Source organism: Protobothrops mucrosquamatus, unplaced genomic scaffold, assembly GCF_001527695.2.
Source record: "Protobothrops mucrosquamatus isolate PMUCROS unplaced genomic scaffold, P.Mucros_1.0 scaffold1625, whole genome shotgun sequence".
Lineage (NCBI taxonomy): Eukaryota > Metazoa > Chordata > Lepidosauria > Squamata > Viperidae > Protobothrops > Protobothrops mucrosquamatus.
In genome coordinates this window covers 1-25,510 of record NW_015387785.1, presented here as the reverse complement: position 1 = coordinate 25,510, position 25,510 = coordinate 1, and the positions used below count along the sequence as shown (strand labels likewise).

At 43.0% G+C, this 25,510-nt stretch overlaps 2 protein-coding genes across 2 annotated transcripts; one reads left to right on the top strand and one right to left on the bottom strand.

Moving 5' to 3' along the window:
- Positions 1-475: 475 nt before the first annotated feature.
- DYNLL1 (dynein light chain LC8-type 1) lies at positions 476-6,982 on the bottom strand. The gene is made up of 3 exons (XM_015822611.1): positions 6,810-6,982; positions 3,667-3,804; positions 476-2,333 (listed from the first exon to the last, which is right to left on the bottom strand). Exons 2-3 carry the CDS (start codon positions 3,796-3,798, stop codon positions 2,196-2,198), a joined length of 270 nt encoding a protein of 89 aa, XP_015678097.1. The 5' UTR covers positions 3,799-3,804; positions 6,810-6,982; the 3' UTR covers positions 476-2,195.
- Positions 6,983-15,092: 8,110 nt separating this feature from the next.
- SRSF9 (serine and arginine rich splicing factor 9) lies at positions 15,093-24,670 on the top strand. Its single transcript, XM_015822610.1, has 4 exons — positions 15,093-15,343; positions 20,549-20,718; positions 22,172-22,344; positions 23,335-24,670. Exons 1-4 carry the CDS (start codon positions 15,093-15,095, stop codon positions 23,479-23,481), a joined length of 741 nt encoding a protein of 246 aa, XP_015678096.1. The 3' UTR covers positions 23,482-24,670.
- Positions 24,671-25,510: the final 840 nt, after the last annotated feature.

The following is a 25,510-nucleotide window of genomic DNA, read 5'->3' as shown; positions in this document are numbered from 1 at the left end:
CCAATTTCTGGGATTGCAAACCCCTAAATAGTATCTCATCATCTACGCAATTTATAGCATGTTCTAGCTAGTGATTTATCCAGGTGTAATGCTGTTCAGCTTTCACCCAAGCTGAAAAACTACCTTAGCTCAGTGGGATATGCATTGTTAAAACTCTAGAGGTTTACGACCCAACTGCATGGTACCAAACCAAGATTAACTTTAACACGCAGAGTCTCCTTCAAGTTGAGGTAATAAATTCCATGAGTACATCCACGCAGCTTTCTTGCAACAATGCAGATTTACCATTGCTGCTTTCTGGGGTATTTTTCGCAATTCTCTAGTCTACAACCCTGGAATTCTATCATCCAGGCACAGACCAAGTGTGATCTTACTTAGCTTCTGGGTAGCAAGCTGAGAGCTGTCGCTTGCTGAGGTCAAGCATATACATTTGGTTATAAATCATGGTTTACAAAAGCTAATTAACAAGGTTTGTATGAAGCCTAGAACATACAGTTTAATAATATGACAGTGTCATAAATATATCACACTATACATAAATGCAACACAAGCCTGCTCAGATAGAATACTATGCTTGATAGTCAAAATGCCCAAAGACTATGCATTCCTTAACTCCAGCTATTTTTATTGATAGCCATGAATAGAAGTCAGCCCTGGAGAAAATTAACTCAGATTCTCTGCCTGTCCTCTATGGAGATTGAGCCCCTTGCTGTACCACATTGGAAATAACTGGCCAACATTTAAAGCTTGTTCTATTGTGTTGGGTACTATCATGCACCAGGTTCCTGTACTATAAACTGTTACATTGGTTTAAGAGTGTTAAAACAGTTTATAGGAAGGGTAACTTGCTTCCAAGCACAATATACCTATGGAGGAAGGAATAAACCAGCAAATCTTTAGGATAAAAAAAACTATTGGGTAATAAATGTCTAGATAATCTAGAAGCTGCCATTGGTAACAAATATTTTTACATTTAAAAGGCATAAAACATTCCCATGCTTAATTCACTAAGTGTTATCCCCTCTTTCATACTTAAGGATGTCCCATGTACTATTTGAACTTTATCTAACAAATGCACATTATTATTTCCATTGGTGTGTCCTTCATACAAATTGCTTTTGGACCATAAACTTTCAACGATGAAGAAAAAACTTGGTACTCAATGAAACGTGCTATTTGTCTATCCCAACTTTATAAAGCAGAGCTGATGCTGCAACATGTCAACCAATCCATTACATACATGTACTGTATAAGCAGCACAATCAGATCCCTCTCTATCAAGGGAGAAGTGTAGTTACACGTTTTTCCAAATGTGGGATGCTCTAGTCCTTAAAATGTACTGAAACATTCAGCACTCATTTCCTATGAGATAATCTGCTAGACTTTCAACCTCAGGTCTTTATTAAGTACTGTGTTAATATACACCATTATTGTACTGAGCCATCTAGCACGTAAGGTTAATAATCCTTAAAGCTGAAGCTGTATAACAGACAAGCTCTGTACAGTTTTGTTTATCTGACATATACAGAGATATTTAACCAAAAATGCTCTAATTAAGCATTCATAAATTGCATATGGAGGATTTCAAATATTTTTTTAAATCATTCCATTACAGGACATTCTCTTGCACAGATGTGCGTCTAAAGAAGTCTTGAGTTAGAAGAATTCTATTTTGTGCTCTCTTAACAGCTTTGTTTAAAAAGCATTTGAAGCCAATAAAATTAAATGTAAGAAACTTGGGTATGTTAGCTGATACAAGAAAGCATTTTCAAATTTTAACTCAAATATAATAACCTAGACTGAGCCTACCAAACTTTGGAGTTGAGCTTGGAAAACACTAGTGGATTAGCTAAACAATTTTCAGCTTCAGTGTAATATAGAACTCCACTGGTTCTATGGAAGAGCTACCCCAAATATAGAAATATTAGAGTAAGTTAAAGGATAAATACCCAACAGTTTTATTAGAAAACTTGGATGGATTGTTTTGGAAAGAAAATACATACAAGCTTACTTTTTTGCTATTTTTTATGGCCACAACAAAAACACAAATTGGTACATAGGAGTACCTGTCATTAAAACAAAAGGCTTGAAGATCAAAGTATGTTCCCTGGGGAAGGCTGAAGACTTCAGTCTATTTGGAATTAGCGTGCAGTCCTGTAACCGAATGCATATTTGGGTGGAAAAGTCCCATAATTCTAACCAGATTTGAAAAGGAGAATAGCAACTTGACCCAGGTAAAAGTAGATGAAGTGTTTGGTCTCGTGAGTCACATAGCTGCCAAAATTTCTTCCCACAATGCAGTGCCAAGTAGGGTTGTATTTCTTGTCAAACTCCTGGAAGAGAATCCCTTAAAATCTTAGCATCATAGATGTTAATATTTTCATTCACTCTATTATACTGGAAAGCATGACTTATTCAAAGTTACTGACCTAACTCTTGAGCTAGTTTTAGTTCCAGCATATCCTAAGGTCTTCACCAATTCTTTTTTTGGTGTGTAGACAAAAGGTGACAACCCCAAGCCCTTAAATATTTGAAGTGAAAATAAAATGCAAGAACTCATATGGCCATGTTAGCCAATTCTGCAGTTTCTAGGGAAACTTTATAAAGGCATCTATGCATTATTTTTTCCAGTTAATTAAATTAGTATGTCTACTGATAACACTTTCAGCTATATGTAAAATATTAGAGATGCAAACTCTTATGGTTCTGGGACATCCTGGTATCTTCCATGCCCCTGGTCCACCCTGGATTGGAAGTGGCTCATTTGGTTCTGAGGATATGTGTCTGGAAAACCAGGGATCAGTTCTGGAACAGCATAGTTCAGAAGAGCAACTGAATATAGTTGAGTTGAAAAGGTTGTAGTCCCACAATGGCAGGATTTGTATATACCAAAAAAGCATAGTACATAAGAGGAATAACAGTAGGAGTAGGGCTCAACATTTATCACTGAAAGCCATGATGCAGAGAATCTTGCTTACAAAGGACTAGCATCATTAAATTGGTTTTTATGAGTACTCGCATACCTTTTCACTCAGTTGATCTTTTACAAAAACCTACTATCTCATATTAACCTATGCATCTTGGGATATCACACTGGATAATAAAAAAATATTTACATTGCTAGTTGTTAAGGCATTAAGTGTAAAGATTTTATCACTTAGTATTTTTCTATGCTTAATGTTGACTCTTATTAGTCAGCCAAATGCAGAAGATAGTAGCTGTGGGTCAAATTAAAGTTATACAAAACCCAGCAATTTGGGAACCGAATTTTCTGAAGAACTCCAGAAACTTCCATCCTCCCTCTGGGTTTATGCCAAACATCCTCAGGACCTTGTCATTCAACAGACAATTTCCAAGTTTCTGGAAGTAAATACCCCAAACTTGAAATATACTGGGAGCAGTCTGACCTTGAAACAGGCTTGTATGGTCCAGGATAAGAATGCAACAAATAATTTCTGGTGCAGGAATTTTATTTCCTGAAATCACCAAACCCACCCTGCAAATTTTGTTACACATCTGGCATGGTCCCATGGGTGAAAAAAAATTCTATTCGCACAAGTGATATCTTTTTTGCCAGTAAGGACTTGGTATTACTTCAATATTTATAATCTCAGTTTAGATTATATTCTTGATAGCTAGTAGTATTAGATGATGGTTGAGCACTACCTTCTTTATGTGAGCAGCAATATCTTTCTCAATGTTATATTTTTCCAAGGCCTGTGTAGCACACTCCACAGAGTCCTGCTGCATCTCCTCAGACATATCTGCATTTTTGATCACAGCCTTTCGATCACTCATGATTACCTACAAAGAATGAGAAATGATTATTTACTTCATCTGTTCTGCAAACAAGAGGTTCAAAAGCTTAATTTTTAGAAGCACTGATAGGGTCTTTTTAAAATACAAACAAAGGTTTAGCTCAAAGATAAAAACAAACCTACTCATATTTAGCTATACAAGCAGTCATTGTTTAATGATACATGAAGTCAAAGGTGTCAAACTCGCCGTGCCATGTGACATGTATCGCAACTTTTTTTGCATTGTTGAGCTGGGCACAGCCTCTGCATGATGCAACAAGCCCGTAGGCTGGCAGTTTGACACCCCTGCACTAAGTGATGTGGTCATAAAATATGACATCACATGACTGTCAATTTATGACAACAGTTACGGCAGTTCCCAGTTGTTGTCATTAGGGGAATCCAGCATAGTTGCAGTGTCCCATGGTCATGATTATCACTTGTGATCTCTTGCTGACTTCCCATTCTATTTGCTTGCCAGAAGCCAGCAGTGAAGGTTGCAAATGGCGATTATGTGAGTACAGAACACTGCAACAATAATTGCTAGCTTATTGCCAAGCACCCAAATAGCGATTATGTGACCACGAGGGCACTGCAATGGCCACAATTACTAGGAACAGTCATAAAACTCCCTTGTTCAGTTCTGTCAAAACTTTGACCAGTTGCCGTAAGAGTGGTTGTTCAACAAGGACTATCTGTAATTATTTTTGGCAAGCTTAAAAAATGCAATAACCTGACAAGTACTCAGAATCCTTCTCCTGGAAAGGATCAATATGCAAAACATTCATTTCAAAAGCTAAACATGCATTGCCGGCAATGGGGTGGGCGCAGCTTCAGTATGATGAAACTGGCCCGCAGGCCGGCAGTTTGACACCTCTGGTGTATCTGCTCATGAAGTCAGAGATGTTGAGACTTTACCTCTCCTTGCACCCATAGCTACAACCTATTCACTACTAAAATAAGAAGCACAGGTATCTTTATGTTTCATGTATTGCCTTGTAATAAGCAGAATCTGATTTCTCCTTGGCGTCTCTTTTTACTCCACCCACTTGCAGGTGTGCAGTTACCTTTTGCACAAAAAGGCTGGTTGGTCAGGCTCACCAGAGATACCAATGTTGCCAAATTCTCCATTATTTCAATAGCCCCTGAAGTGCTATATCCCAAATGTTAACTCTTTCATACCAAATCCATCTAGCAATGTCTGTCTCCTAACCCAATGGGCCTCACTGTTCAACCACTATTACCCGCCCCCCACAAAAAGTATCTTAATTTTCGATGCCACAGACCACCACCCGCCCAATACTCCTTGAGCAAGTCCCCTCAAACCCAAATATTCTTTCCTTCTGTAGATAATCAGCATCCACCATTTCCATATTCTTTGAAAGAAGGAAGTGGGGAGAAACCTTGTGATTTTAGTACTAGCAGTAGGATTTCCTCAATAGGATTCCCTCCTCAGCCACCTAACTGGCTCTCAACCCCATGTTGATTTGATCCATGATTTGTCCACTGCTTATACCAGTTATTAAACTGTAAACCAGAATGTTATTATTGAAAAGCTCTAGAATCGTTTAAGCACTATATAAATATTTCTATCTTGACACTATGGACCCAGTTTATATAAAACTAATTAAGCTATATTAAGGAAAACGACAAAGCCTCAGATTAGACACAAAGGAATGCTTCAAAGTTGCCCATCAAAAGCTAGGCCATTAGGCCAGGGGTAGGCAACCTTGGCTCTTTGATGACTGGTGGACTTCAACTCCCAGAATTCCTGAGCCAGCCATGCTGAGGGGAAAAGGAGAGGTTTCCAAGCTGAGCCATGCTAGCTCAGGAATACTGGGAGTTGAAGTCCACAAATCATGAGGGAGCCAAAGTTTCCCCCATGCTGGCTCAGGAATTCTGGGAGTTGAAGTCCACGAGTCATGAGGGGGGGCATAGTTCCCCCATGCTGGCTCAGGGATTCTGGGAGTTGAAGTCCACAAGTCATAAAAGGGCCAAGTTTGAAGACCCCTGCTCTTAATCTTCCTCCTAGGATAGGGGTAGGCCGCCTTGGCTCTTTTATGACTCCTGGACTTCAACTCCCAGAATTCCTGAGCCAGCCATGCTGAGGGGAAAGGGAGAGGTTTCCAGGCTGAGCCATGCCGGCTCAGGAATTCTGGGAGTTGAAGTCCAGGAGTCATAAAAGGGCCAAGGTGGCCCACCTCTGGCCTAGGTCGCTTTATGACTTGTGGACTTCAACTCCCAGAATTCCTGAGCCAGCATGGCTCAGCATGGAAACCTCTCCCTTTCCCCTCAGCATGGCTGGCTCAGGAATTCTGGGAGTTGAAGTCCACGAGTCAAGCCAAGGTTGCCTACCCCTGCATTAGGCAGAACAGCTGATAAGCTATCACGCCATCACCTTTCCAAAATCCCTTCAGATTTGTTCCCCCCTCTGCACCACTTCTCCTCCTTCCCCCTCCCGTTCCCCTGCAAGGATCTTGTAGCGCAGGCACGACCCTTCTTGGCCTCCCAATTAAACCATCGCCCCCCCATACACCCCCCCCTCAAAAAAAAAACAACCCTCGCGCTTCCTCCACGATGCCAACACGCAGGAGAGCCGCAGATGGCTGGCAACCCAATACGCTTCTCTGGGGAAGCTGCAGGAGGGGATGCCAGGCAAAATAACGCGGCACTCCAGATTTTTTTTGGGGGGGGGGAGCCCCAAACCGCCAGGGAGGCCGAGTTGGAGGCGCTTCTGCCCAATTCTGCTGGATTTCGGCGGCGGCCAGGCTCGGCAGCCGGGCAGGAGGCTCCCCCCCTCAAACTCCTCGCAGCGGGCATCGGCCGGCCTCATCCGGCGAACACGTCCCACGCGGGTCAAGGCGGACCCCGGGCCTGAGCCGAGCGACCACCGTCGCCAGAGTCCGCCGGCGGCCCCGCGGCTGGGAGCGTGAGGAGCGATGTGAGGCCACGGCGCCCGGGGACCTTCCCGATCGTGGCCCGGTCGTCCGAGGCGCGCCCTGGTCCCCTCACCGTGCGGTGGTGCGGCCGCTGCTGCCGGGCTGCTTCTGAGGAGAGCGGGAAGGGACGTTGGTGGAGCCGGTGAGCAAGTTGGCACCTGGGCGCTCCTCCGGGTCCCCCGTCGCGTGACGCCCTGAGGAAAAGCCCGCGCGCGCGCTCAGCAGCCCTGCCCGCCTCGAATGCCGCCCGCCCGCTCGCTCGCTCGCCCGGCCGCCGGCCTCGCCCCTCCCTCCCTCCGGCCCACGACCACGCCCGACGCGCCGCGCTCCGTCCCGCAGGCAACGGTCATTGGCGGCAACAATACACCTGGCGGCCCATTGGCTGGAGCGCCCCCGCCTCCCTCCGGGTTTTATGGTGGCATTTTATTGCGAGCCGGCATGCACCGCGCCGGCGTCCGTTGCCGTGGCGACGGGCCGGGCGGTTTCTAGAGCCTGTCCGGGCACGCGTTGGACGAAACGGAACGGAATCCTAACGAAACCAATCCTTAAAAAAGAAATTCAGTAGCAGAGATAAGAGTTTCTCAGAGCATGGGCAGAGATTCTCCTCCTCAGAAAAAAGGTCTTGCAATGAATTTCGCCCCGTCCTTCTCTAGGGAAGTTTTTAAGAAGAGCCTGGACAGCCATTTGTCCGAAAGTATAGCTTTGCTGGCTGAGGAATTCTGGGAGTTGAAGTCCACAAGTCTTAAAGTTGCCACGGTTGAGGACCCCTGGTATAGGGTTTCCTGCCTGAGCAGGGGGTTGGGCTAGATGACCTCCAAGGCCCCTTCCAACTTTATTATTATTATTATTATTATTATTATTATTATTATTATTATTATTATGTGAGGAATTCTGGGAGTTGAAGTCCACAAGTCTTAAAGTTGCCAAGGTTGAGGACCCCTGGTATAGGGTTTCCTGCCTGAGCAGGGGGTTGGACTAAATGACCTCTAAGGTCCCTTCCAACTTTATTATTACTATTATTATTATTATTATTATTATTATTATTATTATTATTATTATTATTATTATTAGGTGAGGAATTCTGGGAGTTGAAGTCCACAAGTCTTAAAGTTGCCAAGGTTGAGGACCCCTGGTATAGGGTTTCCTGCCTGAGCAGGGGGTTGGACTAAATGACCTCTAAGATCCCTTCCAACTTTATTATTATTATTATTATTATTATTATTATTATTATTATTATTATTATTATTATTATTAGGTGAGGAATTCTGGGAGTTGAAGTCCACAAGTCTTAAAGTTGCCAAGGTTGAGGATCCCTGGTATAGGGTTTCCTGCCTGAGCAGGGGGTTGGACTAGATGACCTCCAAGGTCCCTTCCAACTTTATTATTATTATTATTATTATTATTATTATTATTATTATTATTATTATTATTATTATTAGGTCAGTGCTTCTCAAGCTCAGCCAGTTAGAGATCTGTGGGTTTCAGTGGAATGTTAGGCTTTGTCCTATTTAAAATTAAAGTGATATTGGCATTTTAGCATGGCATTCATGCTTTCTTTTGAACTTCAGGAAACTAGCCAGATCCGTTTTTCTTTAAATGCAAAACTATCCATTCATAAACTAAACCAGCCAGCCAAGTGATGCAGCTGCCAAAAAAGCCAATGCAGTCCTAGACTGCAATAACAGAGGGAGAGTATCAGGACCACATAAAGCAGGGGTCTTCAAACTTGGCAACTTTAACACTTGTGGACTTCAACTCCCAGAATTCCTCAGCCAGCCCTTGCAGTCCAGGGGACTCGCAGGAGTCTTCTCCAGCACCAGAGTTCAAAGTCCTCCATTCTTTGGCGCTTGGCCTTTCTTATGGTCCAATTTTCACAGCCATACATTGCAACTGGGAAAAAGATGATTAGGGGTCTAATTTAGATTTAAATTTAGATTGAGAGGCTAAAACACACAAACAGTTGCAGGAACTAGGTATACGGTGTATAGTCTAACAAGGAGAAGGACTAGGGGGTGACATTGGTCTTCCAATATTTGAGGGGTACCCACAAAAAGGAGGTCAATCTATTATCCAAAATACCTGAGGGCAGGATAAGAAGTAACGGAGGGAAGCTAATCAAGGAGACAAGCAACCTAGAACTAAGGAGAATTTTCCTGACAGTGAGAACAATTAACGAACGGAAGGGCTTGCCCCCAGAAGTTGTGGCTGTGTCCATCTCTAGAGATTTTTAAGGAGAGATCGGACAGCCATTTTCTGGAATGATATAGGGTCTCCTGCCCTGAGCATGAGGTTGGACTAGAAGACCTCCAAGGTCCCTTCTAACACTCTTCTTCTGTATTCTGAAACAACAGGGAACTATTCTGGATGTCTTTTGAGTATACCTGCAAGCACTAACAAAGATAGAAACCTGATTAGGAAAGAGGGTGATGTAATTCATGAATTTGCCCTTTGAGAAATGTAATCTGAGATTAATATTTTCTATTGTCTAATTATCATATCCAATTAATCTTGTTTGACTTGTTGCTTTCTGATGCCTCACATAAAGCGAATGTAAGGAGCATATGTTTTTCTACTTTATTTAGAGACTTAACCTCCCTTAATAAATGCTTTTCTTTGCCTGAAACAGATTCGTGCTGGCAGGAGGGGTGAAAAAGCCTATTTGCAAAGTTAGTCTCTTTCCCAAATTCAGGAATTAAGTCTTTATCAATTTGATGCGAAACTTGAGTTTTAAAGGCAACATGACAACATGGGCCTTTGTTCTCAGAGTGATGTCTCTGTATTTTAATAGTTTATCTATACAGTATCTGCAGTATGGGTAGTCCTCAACTTACGATTGTATGTTCAGTGACTGTTCACAATTATGATGGCGCCGTATCTGTGAAGATGTGTGTGATGAAATACAGGTGGTCGACTTATGAGCCCAATTTTGAGCCCAAAATTTCCGTCGTTAAGAGAGTTTTGCTCCATTTTATGACCTTTCTTGCCAGACTTGTTAAGGGAATCCCTGCAGTGGATAAATTAGTAACATGGTTCCCCATGGACTTTGCTTGTCAGAAGTTCGCAAAAGGGGATCGCATGACCCCGGGACACTGCGACCATCATAAATATGAACCAGTGGCCAAGCGTCTGAATTTTGATCCTGTGACCATGGGGATGCTACGAGGGTGGTAAGTGTGAAAAATGGTCATCAGTTATTTTTCCAGTGCTGGAATTGTGTGTGAATTGTGTGATTGTAAGTCGAGGACTACTTGTACAGCGAAGTGGTAGTTTCCCAGGAGAGAGATTAGAAAAGAGGTAACAGCTCAGAGATGGATAAGAGTTGGAGGAAGAGAGTCAGGATAGCCCCTCCTAGGAATCTCCCAGGGTACATCCATTTGAGTGAGAATAATAAAAGTTTTATAGTCTGGTAGGGTTCTGTTTACTAGGTGTAAGCAAATAAAAGAACTGAAGTTTGGGTGAATTGCACCATGTTGTTCCTGGGCTGGGCCTGGCAGGCGCTGAACAAAGAGAATTATGACTCCTGCCTGAAGCTATCGTGGTTGCAGAACTCCTGTGATCACATGATCAACATTCTGGCACTTTCCCCTCCCCGTCTCTATCATCCACTCGGTCCACCAGGATATGCAGAGCATCTGCAGCTGTGGAGTCCCTGGCATGTTCCTTGCCCTACCACACCGGGAAGACCAGGGCTCCCTCCTCACCCCAGCACATCCAAGCCTTCGCCATACCTCACCTTGCCCAGGTCCACTTGCCTTTTTGTGTAGTTGCTGACAGGTGTGTGCAACCAATCCAAGGTGCAGCCTGACAGCAAGCATGATGTTTCTGAAGAGGCCCTTCTTAGGCTTCAGAAATATTGCAAGAGTGCCAGTTTCCCTCCTCTCCAGGTGCTAGCAACTCTACCCTTCCAAAACTTTGCGTTCGTTCTCTGGCTCTGTAGCCAGAAAGCAAATGAATGTGATGTTTCTGAAGAGTAGAAAGGTGACCCCAAAAGGGGAGGGAAACTCCTGAGGTGCGCTGCAGAAAGGAAGCTCGGATTCCAAAGATCCAAGCTTCCTTTCTCCAGCCCAGCGTAGCCGTTCTCTTCTGCATGTGGAGGGAAAGGGGATTTTTGCAACAGGTTGGCGAAAGGAAGCTCACATCTTAAAGATCTAAGCTTTTTTCTCCAGGCCAGTGCGGGAGTTCCCTTCCAGGCCTGCCTGCCCTCCTTTGGCAGGCAGCTCTTTAGCGTCATATGCTTAACAACCCACACAACTGCTTAACAACCACAACTGGGAGAGCTGGGACTGCAGTCGCTGAGTAGTCACAGGGGCATCTCATTTAATGACTGCAATAACCTATGACCAAAATCCCAGACTCATTTATGGTTGTAAGTTGAGGACTAACAGTGGCAGTTTTTGAGCCAAGAAACTAGCAATGCAAAGAAACTAAGAATTCTCTCTCTGAACTTGGATGATAGCACGGTTCCCCTTCAACATTTGGCACGCAAGCTGGGAGTCTTCCTATAGTCACAGCTGTGGCTTCAACAGCAAATGTCAGTTGTCGTCTGGAAGGCCTTTTGCACAACCCCATCTGGTTGCAAGTTGTGCCCTTTCCTAGATCGGAGGCCCTTCAGAATGTCACTCATGCCCTAGTCACTGAACTACTGCAACACATTCTACATGGCCTATTTACAAACGCCTTAGCTTGAATTCCAGAATGCTGTGGTGCAAACAGTAATGGGCATGCCTCAGTATGTCCGTGTCCTGTGCTTTCCAAGCTGTACTGGTTTCTGGTTTGCTTCCAGATGTGGTTCAGAGTGCTAGTTGTGGAAACCTTGGTGCTCTCTGAGCTTGATTTGGTTGCAGATGTTTGATTACCCAATTAGGTGTCATCATCAGTCTACGTGTGTGTGCGTTTGCTCCCTGTTTTACACAATAAATTGGAACTTGGGTTCCTTCAGTGACTGTTTCTCCATGTTTTTTTCCTGCTCATTCTATCCAATCCAGCAGGTGGGCATGCTTCAGGCCCCATTGGTCTAAGAATGCTGATTGGGAAGGACATTTCATGCCTTTTCTATCATAGAACCTGCCCTATGGAACATTTTCACTCCAGAGATTAGAGTGATCTTTTTTGGCCTTTCACAAGGCCAAAAGACCTGGTTCTGGGCCCAAGTCTGGGCTCCTGACTGTGTGAAGGGACCTGTCTCTTGGCTTCATTAATGCTGCTGACTGTGATATTTTCCTCAGCTGCTATGCGTTTTTGTATTTATGACTGCAATTGTTTTTATTATTGATCAATTACAGAATAACAGAGTTGGAAGGGACCTTGGAGGTTTTCTAGTCCAAATCCCTGCTCAAGCAGGTAACCCTATACCAGGGGTAGGCAACTTTGGCTCTTTTATGACTGGTGGACTTCATCTCCCAGAATTCCTGAGCCAGCATGGCTCAGCTTGGAAACCTCTCCCTTTCCCCTCAGCGTGGCTGGCTCAGGAATTCTGGGAGTTGAAGTCCACCAGTCATAAAAGAGCCAAGGTTGCCTACCCCTGCCCTATACCATTTCAAACAAATGGCTGTCTAATCTCTTCTTAAAAACCTCCAGTGATGGATGTCTATGGAGATTCTCAGTCATCCAGGTCATGGTTGTTCCAAAGGTGCTTTTTTCACAAGGCGTATCCCTGTCCTATTCTATTCTATTCTATTCTATTCTATTCTATTCTATTCTATTCTATTCTATTCTATTCTATTATTATTCTCTTCTATTCGAGAGAGGGCTGTTCAATTTTGACATAGATGGCCTCTTTGATAACACAAATAAGCCTCCAGGGGCTTCAACGACTCTCTAAAACAGGGGTCCTCAACCTTGGCAACTTTAAGACTTGTGGACTTCAATTCCCAGAATTCCTCAGCCACAAGTCTTAAAGTTGCCAAGGTTGAGGACCCCTGCTCTAAAAGGATGCAAATGATCAGCTATCTGCAAGGAGTATAAATCCTGCCATTCCCTACCATCCAGTTAGAGCTGAAGAAGCTTCTTGGATGAGAAGCTTCTTCAAAGAAACACAAGAAAGTCCAGTGATGGAGCACCCACAATTTCTGGAAGCAAGTCCTTCCACTGTTTAATTGTTCTCACTGACAGGAAATTTCTCCTTAATTCTAGGTTGGATCTCTCAGCATCTGTTACTTCTTGTCTTGCCCTCAAGTGCTTTGGAGAAGAGGTTAACCCTCTCTGACAGCCCCTCTTAAACTATACTGTATACATACCTAATTTCCTCAGTCATTCATCGTACAGTTTAGTCTTCAGTCCCCTAATGATCTTTGCTGCTCTTCTCTGCACTTTTTTTTTCTAGAGTCTCAGCATCTTTTTTTGTATTGTGATGACCAAAACTGGATGCAGTATTTCAAGCATGGTATTACCAGTGCAGTATAAAGCGGTCCATATGATCTTGATACCATCCCTCTCTTGATGTAACCTAAGACTGCATTGGCTTTTTTGGCAGTTGCAGCACACTTCTGGCTCATACTTAAGTGATTGTCCATTAGGACTCCTAGATGTCTAAATTTAGGTTTATCTAAATCTAGGTCTAGAGTTTATTTAATATGTTTGCCAACCAGAGTTACTCACTGAGATGGGCAGCTACCAGTATATAAATTGATTAAATAAAGCAGATGTTTCCAAATTGATATTTTATTTACAAAGCTATGAACAATTAACTGTGGTTAACTATCTTTCTGGCTATACCAAATCCAAACAAACTACATAATGAGTTGTGTGATCCCATCAGTCATAATGTGGTTTCTAGATTTTGATTTAGAATGCAGTATGAAAATCACAGTTCTGATTGGTTAGCTATAATTTGTAGCTAACAAATGGTATAGAATATATAGCTCCAGGCCAAAAACCTTTTTCTTGGCTGTGTGTGTATGTGATTATGAATCAGAATGGTTTAATTTTAAAAGGTCCAAGATGTGCTTTACCCATCCACACATCTCTTCAGCTGTCAGAACGTTATACAGTCAAGCCATCAAGCTGCTAATGAAAGCTGTGTGTCCTTAATTTACAGCCATACAAACACAACCACTAATTAGCACACCTCTGGTTGTTAAACATTAATCACCTACACTTCATTTACAGACTGCATAGGATGAAATCCGTACAGCCAATACGTGATTCAAGAACGGCCAAATAGGCTACTTTTGCGACTCTGCATTGTGTGAAGTACACTTTAGTTTGGTGTGTTGCGCGAACCAACCAACCCCCTTAAACCACACATTTGGCCATAGCAAGTTAGTGGTTACCTTTGTGCTGCAATTATTGCCATTAAACTGACAAGACTGTTAATACTCATTCTGTTAATGGATAAAATGCAGAGAGGACAAAGCCCACGAACAAGGGAGCTGCCTTCCCAGGGATCCCAGGCTGTGTCCCCAAGAGAAGCAGAGCCGGGAAGAGGCAGAGCCAAACGCAGGGCTGCTGGAGCGGGTCCAAGGGCATCACCGGAGCGCCCTAGATCAGGGCTTTTCAACCAGTGGTACGGGTACCACCTGTGGTACATTGGCACCTGGCAGGTGGTACGTGAGCATCCTAGAAAAGTAGTGGGGGAGGGGAATGAGAGCGCTGCCAGGCGGGCAGGCAGGTGTCTTGCTCGGCTGTGGCTTGGGGTGCACTTTTTTCGGTGCCATTGTAACTTCGAACAGTCACTAAGCGAACTGTTGTAAGTCGAGGACTACCTGTACTTTATCACTTTTTTTCCTTTTATTTTTTGGGGGGGTCATCAAGTTTTTGACACCTTGCTAGGTGGTACTCGAATATTGCCATATCCTAAAAGCGGTACAATGGGTGAAAAGGTTGAAAAGCCCTGCCCTAGATCAGGGGTCTCCAACCTTGGCAACTTTTAAGACTTGTGGACTTCAACTCCCAGAATTCCTCAGCCAGCAAAGCTGGCTGAGGAATTCTGAGAATTGAAGTCCACAAGTGGCCACGATTGAGGACTCCTGCCCTAAGTCGACGCCCGAGCCTCGGTCTCCCACCACCCTGGGGCGGGGAGGGGCTGCAATTCCAGGCCGTGGCTTGGCTGGACGGCCCGGCCGGGCCCATCGCGCAGCCCCGGCAACAGAGCAGCCGGCCCGGAAGTCCCGCCCCGCGGCGCCCATTCCCCCCCAGCGTTTTCGGGCGAGATGGGCGCGCGCTCCTCCGAGCATGCGCCCTCCGACCCCCGCCTGCCAGGCCGGGCCTGCTTCCGCCGCGCGGCCGCTCCCTCCTCCCCTTTAAGGCGGGCGCCGCGTTCTTCTTTTCTGCCCTCCGTCAGGCGGCTGCGAGGGAAGGCCGCTGAGGGCGCCGGGCGCGGGAAGCCAGCGAGCGAGCGGGCGAGCGGGCGAGCGAGATGTCCGGGGGCTGGGGCCGGGACGTGATCGATTACGGGGGCGGGCCCGGGGTGTCCGGCGGCGGCGGCGGCGGGCGCGGGGGAGGCAGCGCCGGGGCCGACGGGCGCATCTACGTGGGCAACCTGCCCCCCGACGTGCGCGAGAAGGACCTGGAGGAGCTCTTCTACAAGTACGGCCGCATCCGCGACATCGAGCTGAAGAGCAAGCGCGGCCTGGTGCCCTTCGCCTTCGTGCGCTTCGAGGACCCGCGGTGCGTGAGGGGGGGCGGCCTTTCCCGCCTGGCGCGGCCGGCCCCGACCTCGCCCGCCTGCCTGGCCGAGCTGCCCGCCGCAGGGCTGAGGGAGGGTGTGGGGGGGCGGCGTTGGGCCCATCCTCCTCAGCCGGCCGGGCGAATGGGGTGGGGGGGAGGCCGAGGGGGCTGCAGCCGGCTCCTCTGGGCCCCGGGTGGAGCCTCGCACGAGAGTCGGCCGCCAGCCCTGCAACTGAGGGCGGGAATCCGCCGGGATCACGTACAAAGGAGCCGCCGAGAAGGCTCAGCGGAGGAGAGGCGCGCTTTCAATCTGCCCCGCGTCTACGGCTGCTCTCGGGCGGGCAGCGTGCATGGAAGCGGCTCTGAAAAAGGCAGTAAAGCCGGCGTTTCAGCTCTGTCCCCAAAGGCAGCGAGGCCATCGATCCTTTTCCAAATACAGGCCGACAGAGAGAGAGTGTGAGAGCATGTGTGTGTGTATATGTGTGTATATGTATGTATGTATATTCAAAATTTTGTGGCTGACAAAGAGTTAGTGGGAGACTAGGATAGCTATTTCAGGCTCATTTGCCCTCATCAGCTAGTCACAGATGAGGGCAAATGAGCCTGAGATAGCTATACTAGTCTCCCACTTACTCTTTGCCAGCCACAAAATTTTGAATGTATAGTGTTCACAGTATGTGAGGTCTGCCTGCAAAACATGCGCCTAGATTGGAGCCAAACGCAGAACAGAACAGACTGATTTATATTTGGTAGACCGGGTGCCTCACCCAACAGATAAGATGTGTGTGGGTGGGTGTATATACATATGTACACACACACATATGCATACACACACACACTGTCGGTCTGTATTTGGAAAAGGATCAATGGCCTCCCTGCCTTTAGGGACAGAGCTTAAATGCCAGCTTTACTGCATTTTTCAGAGCCGGTTCCATAAACACACACATACACACACATGTATATCACTTTTCCCATCCCAGGACCCTTCAGGTGATTGACAGGAATTCTACAAGTAGGGAAGCCCCAATTCCTTGCGAGGAAATACGGCCTGGCTCCCAAAATAGTTTTGGGATCTTTGCAACTTGTTTGGTCTGTATTGCAATGCTGCAAAAGGCTATTACGGCAGGCATTCCCTTTTTGATGTATTCTCTCAGTATCTCTGTTTTTAATTGGGTAGGGTGGTTTTTACCTACAGTAAATATGTTACCTATCATTCAATATCAGTTTGGCAGGGTGGTTATGAAAAAAAATAAAACTGTACATTCAATCAACCTTCAACAATCAATAGAGATAGAATAAGATGCTAGTGGGCATTTGTACTGTGTGATGCAGCGGAATATACAATGTATTTAACCCCAGATTATTTTGCAGTTCTTGGAACAATCTTGAAAAGTAGTGGTAGTAGACAATCTTCCAGGCTAAGCTTGATTTGCCACTAATCTTTTGGGGGAGTTTTGGGATGGTCTGTCTTCCAAGTACTGAACAGATTTGCCTCCATTGATTCTGCTTACCTTTCTCTGGACCAGCTAGGTGCTTTGACTCTTCTACAGTAATAACGATAATAATGCTGATAATGGTGATGTAGTGGTGTTTCTTTGTTTTACAGGAGCATCTTGCACAAGTAAGCAGCTCATGGGTTCAGTCTAGTAAGTCTTGTGCCAGAAGCATGAAGTCTTCTGGGCCCTTTAAGAAAGGGACTTCTTTGGCCCATGTGTATAATACAAGCACAGTGATTTTTTTTTTTAAAAAAAAAAAGTTAATTCTGTTGAAATGTACTGCTCATCTGAAATAATAACCTTGGAAATTTTAACACAGTCTTGTGTACATTTATAATTGCTGTGCTGTTCTTTTCCCACTATCTTCATAGTTTGACCCAGGCAAGGAAAGCATTCGGTCCCTACAGTCTATTCATTATAAGAGCAGATGTTTTTTCCCACATCCATCTTGCCTCGACATGCCCTCCTCAGAGACACTGAAGTTTCCATTCTTGAACGTCTTAAACCTCCATCCTGTTTGCTTTCCCCAAACTTTAAATGCCCCCTCACTTTTTTTCCTTGTGAGATTGCTTAAACAACTCACTCAAAATGGGAATTGTATGTTGCATTTCCTATGTGCCTGTCTTTTACTTCTCTGAAAAAGATAATTTTCTTCGTACAGCATGCCTCATCTTGTTGTTAAAAGCTATATTCTACTTAGAAACTAGCTGTACAGAAAAAAGTACCTAGCAGTATAATTTGTATACTGCAGCATTATCTCTTGGCATCCTGTAGTTTTGAAATGAAAGAGCTGCCACTCTTTCACCACTATGATTTTCCACTCAAGAAACATAAAAATGGGAAGCAGGAGTGTTAGGTATGTTTGCTGCCTTTACTTATATATAAACAGGTGGGATAAAAGAACTTATAACAGTTACCTTACGGAAGTTGCTTCTTTCTATTCCTCATATTCTGAAATACATTCCATAGCTTTTAACTTACAATGATAGGAGTGTTAAAATGGTGTTTCCTTTTTAGGCTACAAGTTAAAGAAAATACAGAGTAAATATGTCATTTTCTACCTTGGTCATGGTCAGTCAGAGAAAAATAAATCTGTTATGGCCCATTTGTTGCTATTGCTGTACAGATAGAGGTCTGGATTTAGTTTTTATTATTATTTGGAGTGTCTGTAGATCTAGTACATTCTAATCACAGAGTACTTGATAGCAAAATAGGATAATATGATTTGGATTCCACCCAATGAAAAAGTAATGGAAATACTTAACTATGGCCAATTTTTAATTTAAAAACTGTTTCCTTTTAAATCTGTGATAACAGTGGTTAGAGTGGATAGGGATTCAGTTTAACTGAGTTGTAGGTAGTCCTCAACTTACAACCACAGTTGAGCCCAAAATTTCTGTTGCTAAGCAAGACAGTTAAGTAAATTTTGTCCCATTTGATGACCTTTCTTGGCATAATTGCAAAGTGAATCGTCGTGCTTGTTAAGTTAGTAACACGATTGTTAAGCAAATTTGGCTTCCCTGTTGACTTTGCTTGTCAGAGGATCGCAAAAAGTGATCACGTGGCCCCAGATACATAACAATTGCCAAGTATCCAAATTTTGATCATGTGACCGAAGGGATGCTGTAATGGTCGTAAGTGTGAGGACGTTCGTAAGTCACCTTTTTTCACTGCCATTGTAACTTTGAACGGTCACTGAATGGTTGTAAGTTGAGGATTGCCTGTACTGACAAGTTTTGCTATGTAGGTGTAGCAGAAACATGACCAGTACATATTAAATTTGCTTTGAAGGATGCACCTTTCTGACTGAAGCTAATTATGTGAATATTTTTTTAGTAGCTAATGTCATTATACTTCAAATGTAGAAGTTTATTCAATTCCATATTAGAATCGAATTCTGTGTTTGAATAGTTTAAATATCATTTGTTACTCAACACCACAGCAAACCCCCCCAGAGGGAGATTGGCCCCTATTATGGTCTTCTAAAAAGGCATTGAAATGGGGCTTTACAGCCTTAAGTGGGGAGTGCAGAGAAGCACACAACTGAGGGGCTGGTTAGTGTCCCTCCCCCCTTGACTTTTTAACTAATTTCTAACATTTTAATCATCCTTGCCACTTTTTAAATTCTAAATTTTCTAAATTTTTAAGTTTTATAGGCTGTTTTTATGTTTTAACATTTTGTTATACACCACTCTTCCTGAGGGAGATGGGCAGTTCAGAACTGCAAAAAAACAAAGTTTCTCTGCAGATGAAGATCTTGGATTCTCTGAGTGAAGAAGTAGAAGGAGCCAGATAAAAAAGCCACTCTATCTATAACATGGCAAAACTAAGAACAAAGGATGACCAAACACCACCGTAACCCTGAAATTGGAATAAAGATCATACGTTTGATAAAAGTAGCCTTGAAAAATTTGTAGTATTGGCCTCTCAATAAAAAAAAAATTAGAATGATTTATAGAACGAGAATTCAAGGGGCCTAGCGGTCCTTTTACTCCAGCTGCCTCCTTGACTGGGCACCCAGAACAAACCTAAATAGATGGCCATCCACCTTGGGCTCAGAGGTCTCTTCTTAGTATCAAGAAGTCTCTTCTAATTCTTCAGGAAAGTTTAGGATTTAGAGATAGTGAAATTATTAATTGTGCTGCTGACCAACCTGATCCTATGAAAAGGAGAGACTTCCATTCCAGATAGATCTCATAAAATAAAGCAGAATTATTAAATTTGGGCCTTGAGTATTGGGATCTATTAAGGCAAATTGAAATTTGCACTGGCTCTTTTTTTCCATCTCCGTTGTAATTTTGAACTTTGTTTAGCTTACATTTAATTATAAGTATTTGATTCTTTTTTATTTATAACTAATTCATTCCAGTTTATGGAATATATAATCATTGTCTCCCATTTTTAACTTAAATGATGAGTTCTGTGGTTATCTCTAGTGAATGTCATTTTCTTTTCTACCCCATCCAGAGGTAAATTTGAATGTTTTTCTCTGTGGAGGTACTATTAATTAAGCTGATTGTCTTCTTCATAAATTTGATGATGATTGTTTCCATGCACTTCTTTTGAAAATGTCATTTTATTTCTTAAACATATTTATGTAGCCACCCACTCACACACAGCACATTAAAGTAGATTTATAGAGAAGCTATTGTAATTCCTGAAGCAGTTATACTTTAAATATTACATTTTGCTAAAGTATTACCTTCTTGAATTACACAAGAGACAATAGCATAGCAACTGCTGATATTCATAAAACTAATAGTAGCTTCTGTGATTATGTACTGGTGCTTCTTCAAAAGCCCCAAATTTCTCAATTCTTTTTTGAAAAATAATCTGCATTGAGGTTGAATAATATTTACAATCCCTCTTTTATGCTATGATTTTTGTTGAAAAAGAGAAGCAGTTCTGTCATTTATCAACTTCACGTTTGGGTTATTTCTAAAATCTTGATAACTCTTGAGGTTCATATTTTTGTGATATTTCTAAAACTGCAAACTTTAATATTAAAACCATTTTAGATTTAATCAGATGAATTGGAGCATTTGCTGATGCCTACCAGCTTAAAAATTACCAGCTTCTAGCTCTTTTAAGCTTGTATTTCAGTATTTTGCACTTTTAAATCTTAAGCTTCAACATTTTCAAAACCCTTCACGTTTTCCTCAGAATGTTTGGATAGTGGTAAACATGGCTACATATTGTTTGTTCACAGAGATGCAGAAGATGCCATTTATGGAAGGAATGGTTATGATTACGGCGAGTGTCGTCTGCGTGTTGAGTTTCCCAAACCTTCCAGAGGTCGGGGTGGAGGCTTTGGTGGGGGGCCTCGTGGGAGGAATGGCCCTCCCTCACGACGATCTGAATTCCGAGTCCTTGTTTCAGGTATGTTCCCTTCTAAACTTCATATTGACTGGAATCCCTCCGATGCAATCTCCAGTTGTATTGGAGAGAGGATTATCTTACTGTTACCATATTACATGGTTTCTTTCTTAATACGGAACCTGTCCCTATGGAGGAGCTTTTTAGAACTGCAAAAGGACACTATACTTCTCTGATTCTATCCATGGAGGAAGTCTTGCTTATGGAGTCGTCATGGTGAATGGTGAGCAAAACCGTCTCCAGATGGAGGCAGGAGTGACCTCTCGGATGCAAAAAGGGGTCACTATATGGGCGGGGAAAGGGAAGGAAGAAAAACTAGAGATCAGTTTTATAGTGTTCATGCCAGAAGGAACAGGCCGTAGATGGCTCTGTGCAATCAAAAATATGCCTTATTAAAACCTGTGAATACAGCTGCACAATATTTGTGTCCTTTATGACAGACAATTGACCCGAAATTAGATCCCCTCTATTCAGAGCCTTATGGATTCCTCCAAACAACCTTGATATATCCCTGGAATAGGTGTCTGTGTCTAGTGAGTTGGGAGACAGATGGAAAAGTCCTAATCTCACTGGAAAGGAATGGAAGTGTTTTGGAGGTTTTGCCATGGTGATCAAATCTCTGAAGAAAATTCAGCCCGCTGTGGCCAAACGTATGGAATGGCCCACTTAACCCATACAAAATATTCCTAAAAACTAAAATAAAATGCCAAGACGTCTGCATGTTACTGTGGCATCGTGGCTAGAAATAGGAGTATTCTCGGTGAGGAAATCGCTGAATGGCAATCTCTTCAATTTTGCGGCAGGACCTGGAGACGAAAAGGCTCAAGCCCAGGTGTGCATCTCCCACCTGGGAGGGCAGGGAGGATATCTGGACTGGCTGTTTGCTTGAAGGGGAGAACTTTCCTTACTAGAGAGTGTTGTGACGCATTCTTGAAAACTGCCAGGAAGCAGCAGCATGCTAGTTTCTTCCGAATATGCTGTGGAACAGGGAACCCACTTCCCTTTATCTTTCTTTATAGCAAACTTGTGGATAGTTAACACAGGTATCCTTGCTTCGCTGCCCAAGGATAAGCTATTGGAACCTAAGGACCCAAACACTCTTAGAGTGGGACCCTAATTCTTGGATGGGAATCTAATTTTGAGTACATGGAGTACAATCTATCCAGTCAGAGTTAGGGGTGACATTAAGTTTACACTGGACAAAATAGGAGGATTCCTCGGACTAACCAGTACTTTGAATCCTAGACCTACCTAGGAGACTGCCTGGCTGACACGGAGGGCTCACCCTTTGGAGTGGAACTTATGGCTGTTCTGTGGACCCTAATTGTAGCACTGACTCCCTGGAATGAACAGAAACTCTGTGGAAATGGTGGAGCACCGCCATGCCTGGCGTAGCCTCAGCAACTAGTGACATCTCTTTACACAGTCTCTTGTGTTTTGTGTTCTCACTGCTCAGGGCTTCCTCCATCAGGCAGCTGGCAGGACCTGAAGGATCATATGCGTGAAGCTGGTGATGTATGTTATGCAGATGTTCAGAAAGATGGAATGGGGGTGGTTGAGTTTCTTCGCAAAGAAGATATGGAATACGCACTGCGTAAACTGGATGACACCAAATTCCGATCTCATGAGGTGGGTTCCTGCCTGGGTGAAGAGAATGTGCGTGTGCCAGTCATGGAGGAACATAACGTTAACCTGTCCTTTTGTGATGCTCTCTCAAGAGGCTTCTGAGCACAGTCTAGCGGTAGTTTTGGAAATGGTGGCTTAAACTTTGTAGGATTTAAGGGTTGCCAAGGCTGTCTGAAACCTACCCCACGATGGTATGGTTAAAAACACTGAGGCAGAAAAATTAGGGTTTGTGCTTTATTCCTGGAAAATGAGCATTTGGATTACTTGCTTTTAACCTCTGAGCAAGTTGATTTCATTTGTCATTCTCCCATGGACAGCCAGTGGGTGAACAAAGATGGCTATCAGCTGATTGTTTCAATAAGCTTGCCTTCTATTGGCAAGCTGAAATGATATTTCCCAGAGGAGCAGCTGTGTAGCTCTGTGGCTAACTTAATAGTAATCTTCCCCACCCGTGCTTGGATCTTCCTACTTAAGGTGGTTTGATCTCTACTATAAACCAGGTTATTATTCTTGGGGCATTGCCACTACATTTGCAACCACCTTCTTCTAATGGCTGGCTTGATCTTCAACCACCCAGTCAATCACAGATGGAGGCTGCTTGTTATGGAATTTTCTTCAAGCATCTGAACGGCAGAAACAGAATTAAGTTAAGATGGACTGGTGAGAGTTCACCAAGACCTCTCCTAATTGTGCTGAAGGACTTCTCACTAGCCTACATCCTCTCCTTCTGATAGCTTAACTTTGGAACCCGACATCATCACCCTTCTTAGTCACAGGGGGACAAAACATGTCTGGGATGGCCTCCACAGCCTAGCAGCTGTTCTGTAACAAGCTCTTTCTCGGCAGACTTGATGGGCCACATCTGAATTGGCCTACGGCAGCAATAGGATTTAACCTGCCTGTTCTCGTCTTCATTTTTGGCATTCATTTATTCATAACACTGACCACAGGATGTTGTGCCAACGTTTGGGTTTTCTCTGTTCTGAATTCCAGGGTGAAACAGCCTATATCAGAGTTTGTCCCGAAAGAAGCATCAGCTACGGCTACTCGCGCTCCCGTTCTGGTTCAAGGAGTCGCGATTCTCCTCCATACCAAAGCAGGGGATCACCGCGCTATTCTTCGCCCTTTAGGCCATTCTGATCGCACCCAATAGGGACTCGTGACAATGTGAACTGAGCTTGTCATTTCTGCTCAAAGAGTTTACATTCCAAAATGGATGGATATAGTCTTTTCGTAGGAAACCTTTTGGTTTTGGTTTTTCTTTCTATTCAATAAAATCTTTTTTTTTTTTTATGACAACTGTTTTTACTAGGGAAGTTTGGTAATGAAGTATTATGAACCATTGCCACTTAAAATGCGTTTTATTTGAAAAATGTAAGTTGTTTTTGTTTTCCTTCTCAGCGAAGGGACTCATACATGTGAATAGTTTTGTCTGCTGGATGGGCTTCAAAACAGCAGAGCGAGGACTGTTGGTGGTGTTTTGAAATATCTTCCAGTGTTTCTGTAACTCATAAGTGGGTGGCTGTCTTTTTGCGCAGTCAGGGTAGAAAGTGAAGATAAAACAGCTGACCCTGGTTTTAAAGTTACTTCCTTATTGCGTTAAAGAAGCTTTTAAAAAGTTTTTGCTCTCTGCAGGTGTCATGCTGGAAACATCAAAGAGATGTTTAAGCTGTTCTACTGTAACGCCAGTGCAATTACTTTTACTGGTTGTTTTAATATGTAGTTTCACAAATAGCATCCGGAAATTTTTTTATCAAGCCTGGAAGGGTTGAGAGAGCAGGTTTAATACAATTTAATGACTTAAAAGCAGAAGCTAAAAATTTGGGAAATGTACTGAGGAGGGAGTGTTCCGTGCTTCTCACTAATTGCAAAATATGTCCAATTTAAGCATTTCTTGGAAGTTTTATGGAAGTCCCATCGTTAATTTGATCCATAAAATAAAATGGATTTCAGTGGTTTTGTGCTTAGTTAATTTGTAAAATGAGATGTTTTATTTGAATTCCGTGTCCGTAACTGTCAACATATTAAGAGCTTATAAGGAAAGATTTGTTTTAGCCAGCTTGCTAGTTTAGGGGAAATGCTGCCCATCTAGGCTTTGAGAATCATATTTTGAGATTTTGCTCACATGAATGGCTGCAAAGATCTAGTCCCAGGTCTTCTATTGAATTAATACCTTACTGCATCATATTAATAGCTGCAGTCATATGAACAGTGGGAGAATAAATGGGAGAATAAAACTAATACCATTTTGGTATAAAATGGATTAAGCTGCTTGTGTTGTATATGCAATACAATTTATGTACAATAATAAAATAATTATGTAGCAACATTTGGTTAGAAAAACACAAAGCAGTATATGTCCATTGCAAAATCAAATGAGGCATATTTGTCAAAAAGTCTGTGCTTTGCTTACTAAATAGTGGCTGGAGTTCAAAATACGCCAAGTAGAAAAAACATAGCTTGTTTGTGGCTTAGTGATTAGATACCCTTAATGTGGTTCGTCTGCACTTATTTTGTATCCTGAATAGCATTACATGGCTTTTATTGAGGGGAGGTGAGATTTAAGACTTAAGGTGGTTTAACACTCCTATTTCCTTCTTTTAAAATAAACTTATCTCCTGAATTGGACTCTTTTCTCTGCAAAGTTTAAATGCCTCCACCTGCTCTCCATAAAGCACCAAATAATAATAATAATAATAATAATAGCTGGCCATTTTGGATCCTTTAGATGCCATACTAACCATAAAATGCTGTTACTGGGCGCACAAAAAATTGTATGTCTTAGACATGCGTAGAGAGGTTAGCCTAAACATCATCCTTCATCTAAAAAAGGGCTACATTTCTGTAGCAACTAATTCCCTTCTGGAAGACTGCTCTAAAGACCATGAAAATTGTTCCTCACAAATTTAAATGCCATATCATATCTTAATACACAGTACCACACTTTTTCTTCTGCAGTAATTAAAAAAAAATCAAAGTATAAAAGCAATCATACTACATTCTATTCAGTTTTCTTGGAAAATATTTTGTTTCATGACTGAACAACTGTATTTGAATTCATAAAGCAAATTTTTGAATTCCTTTTTGCAGAATGTTCTACCCTCAGTAATACATGGTCCTTCTTTTGTGCTAGGATTTTTGTTCAAAGATAGTACATGTTTTGTTTATT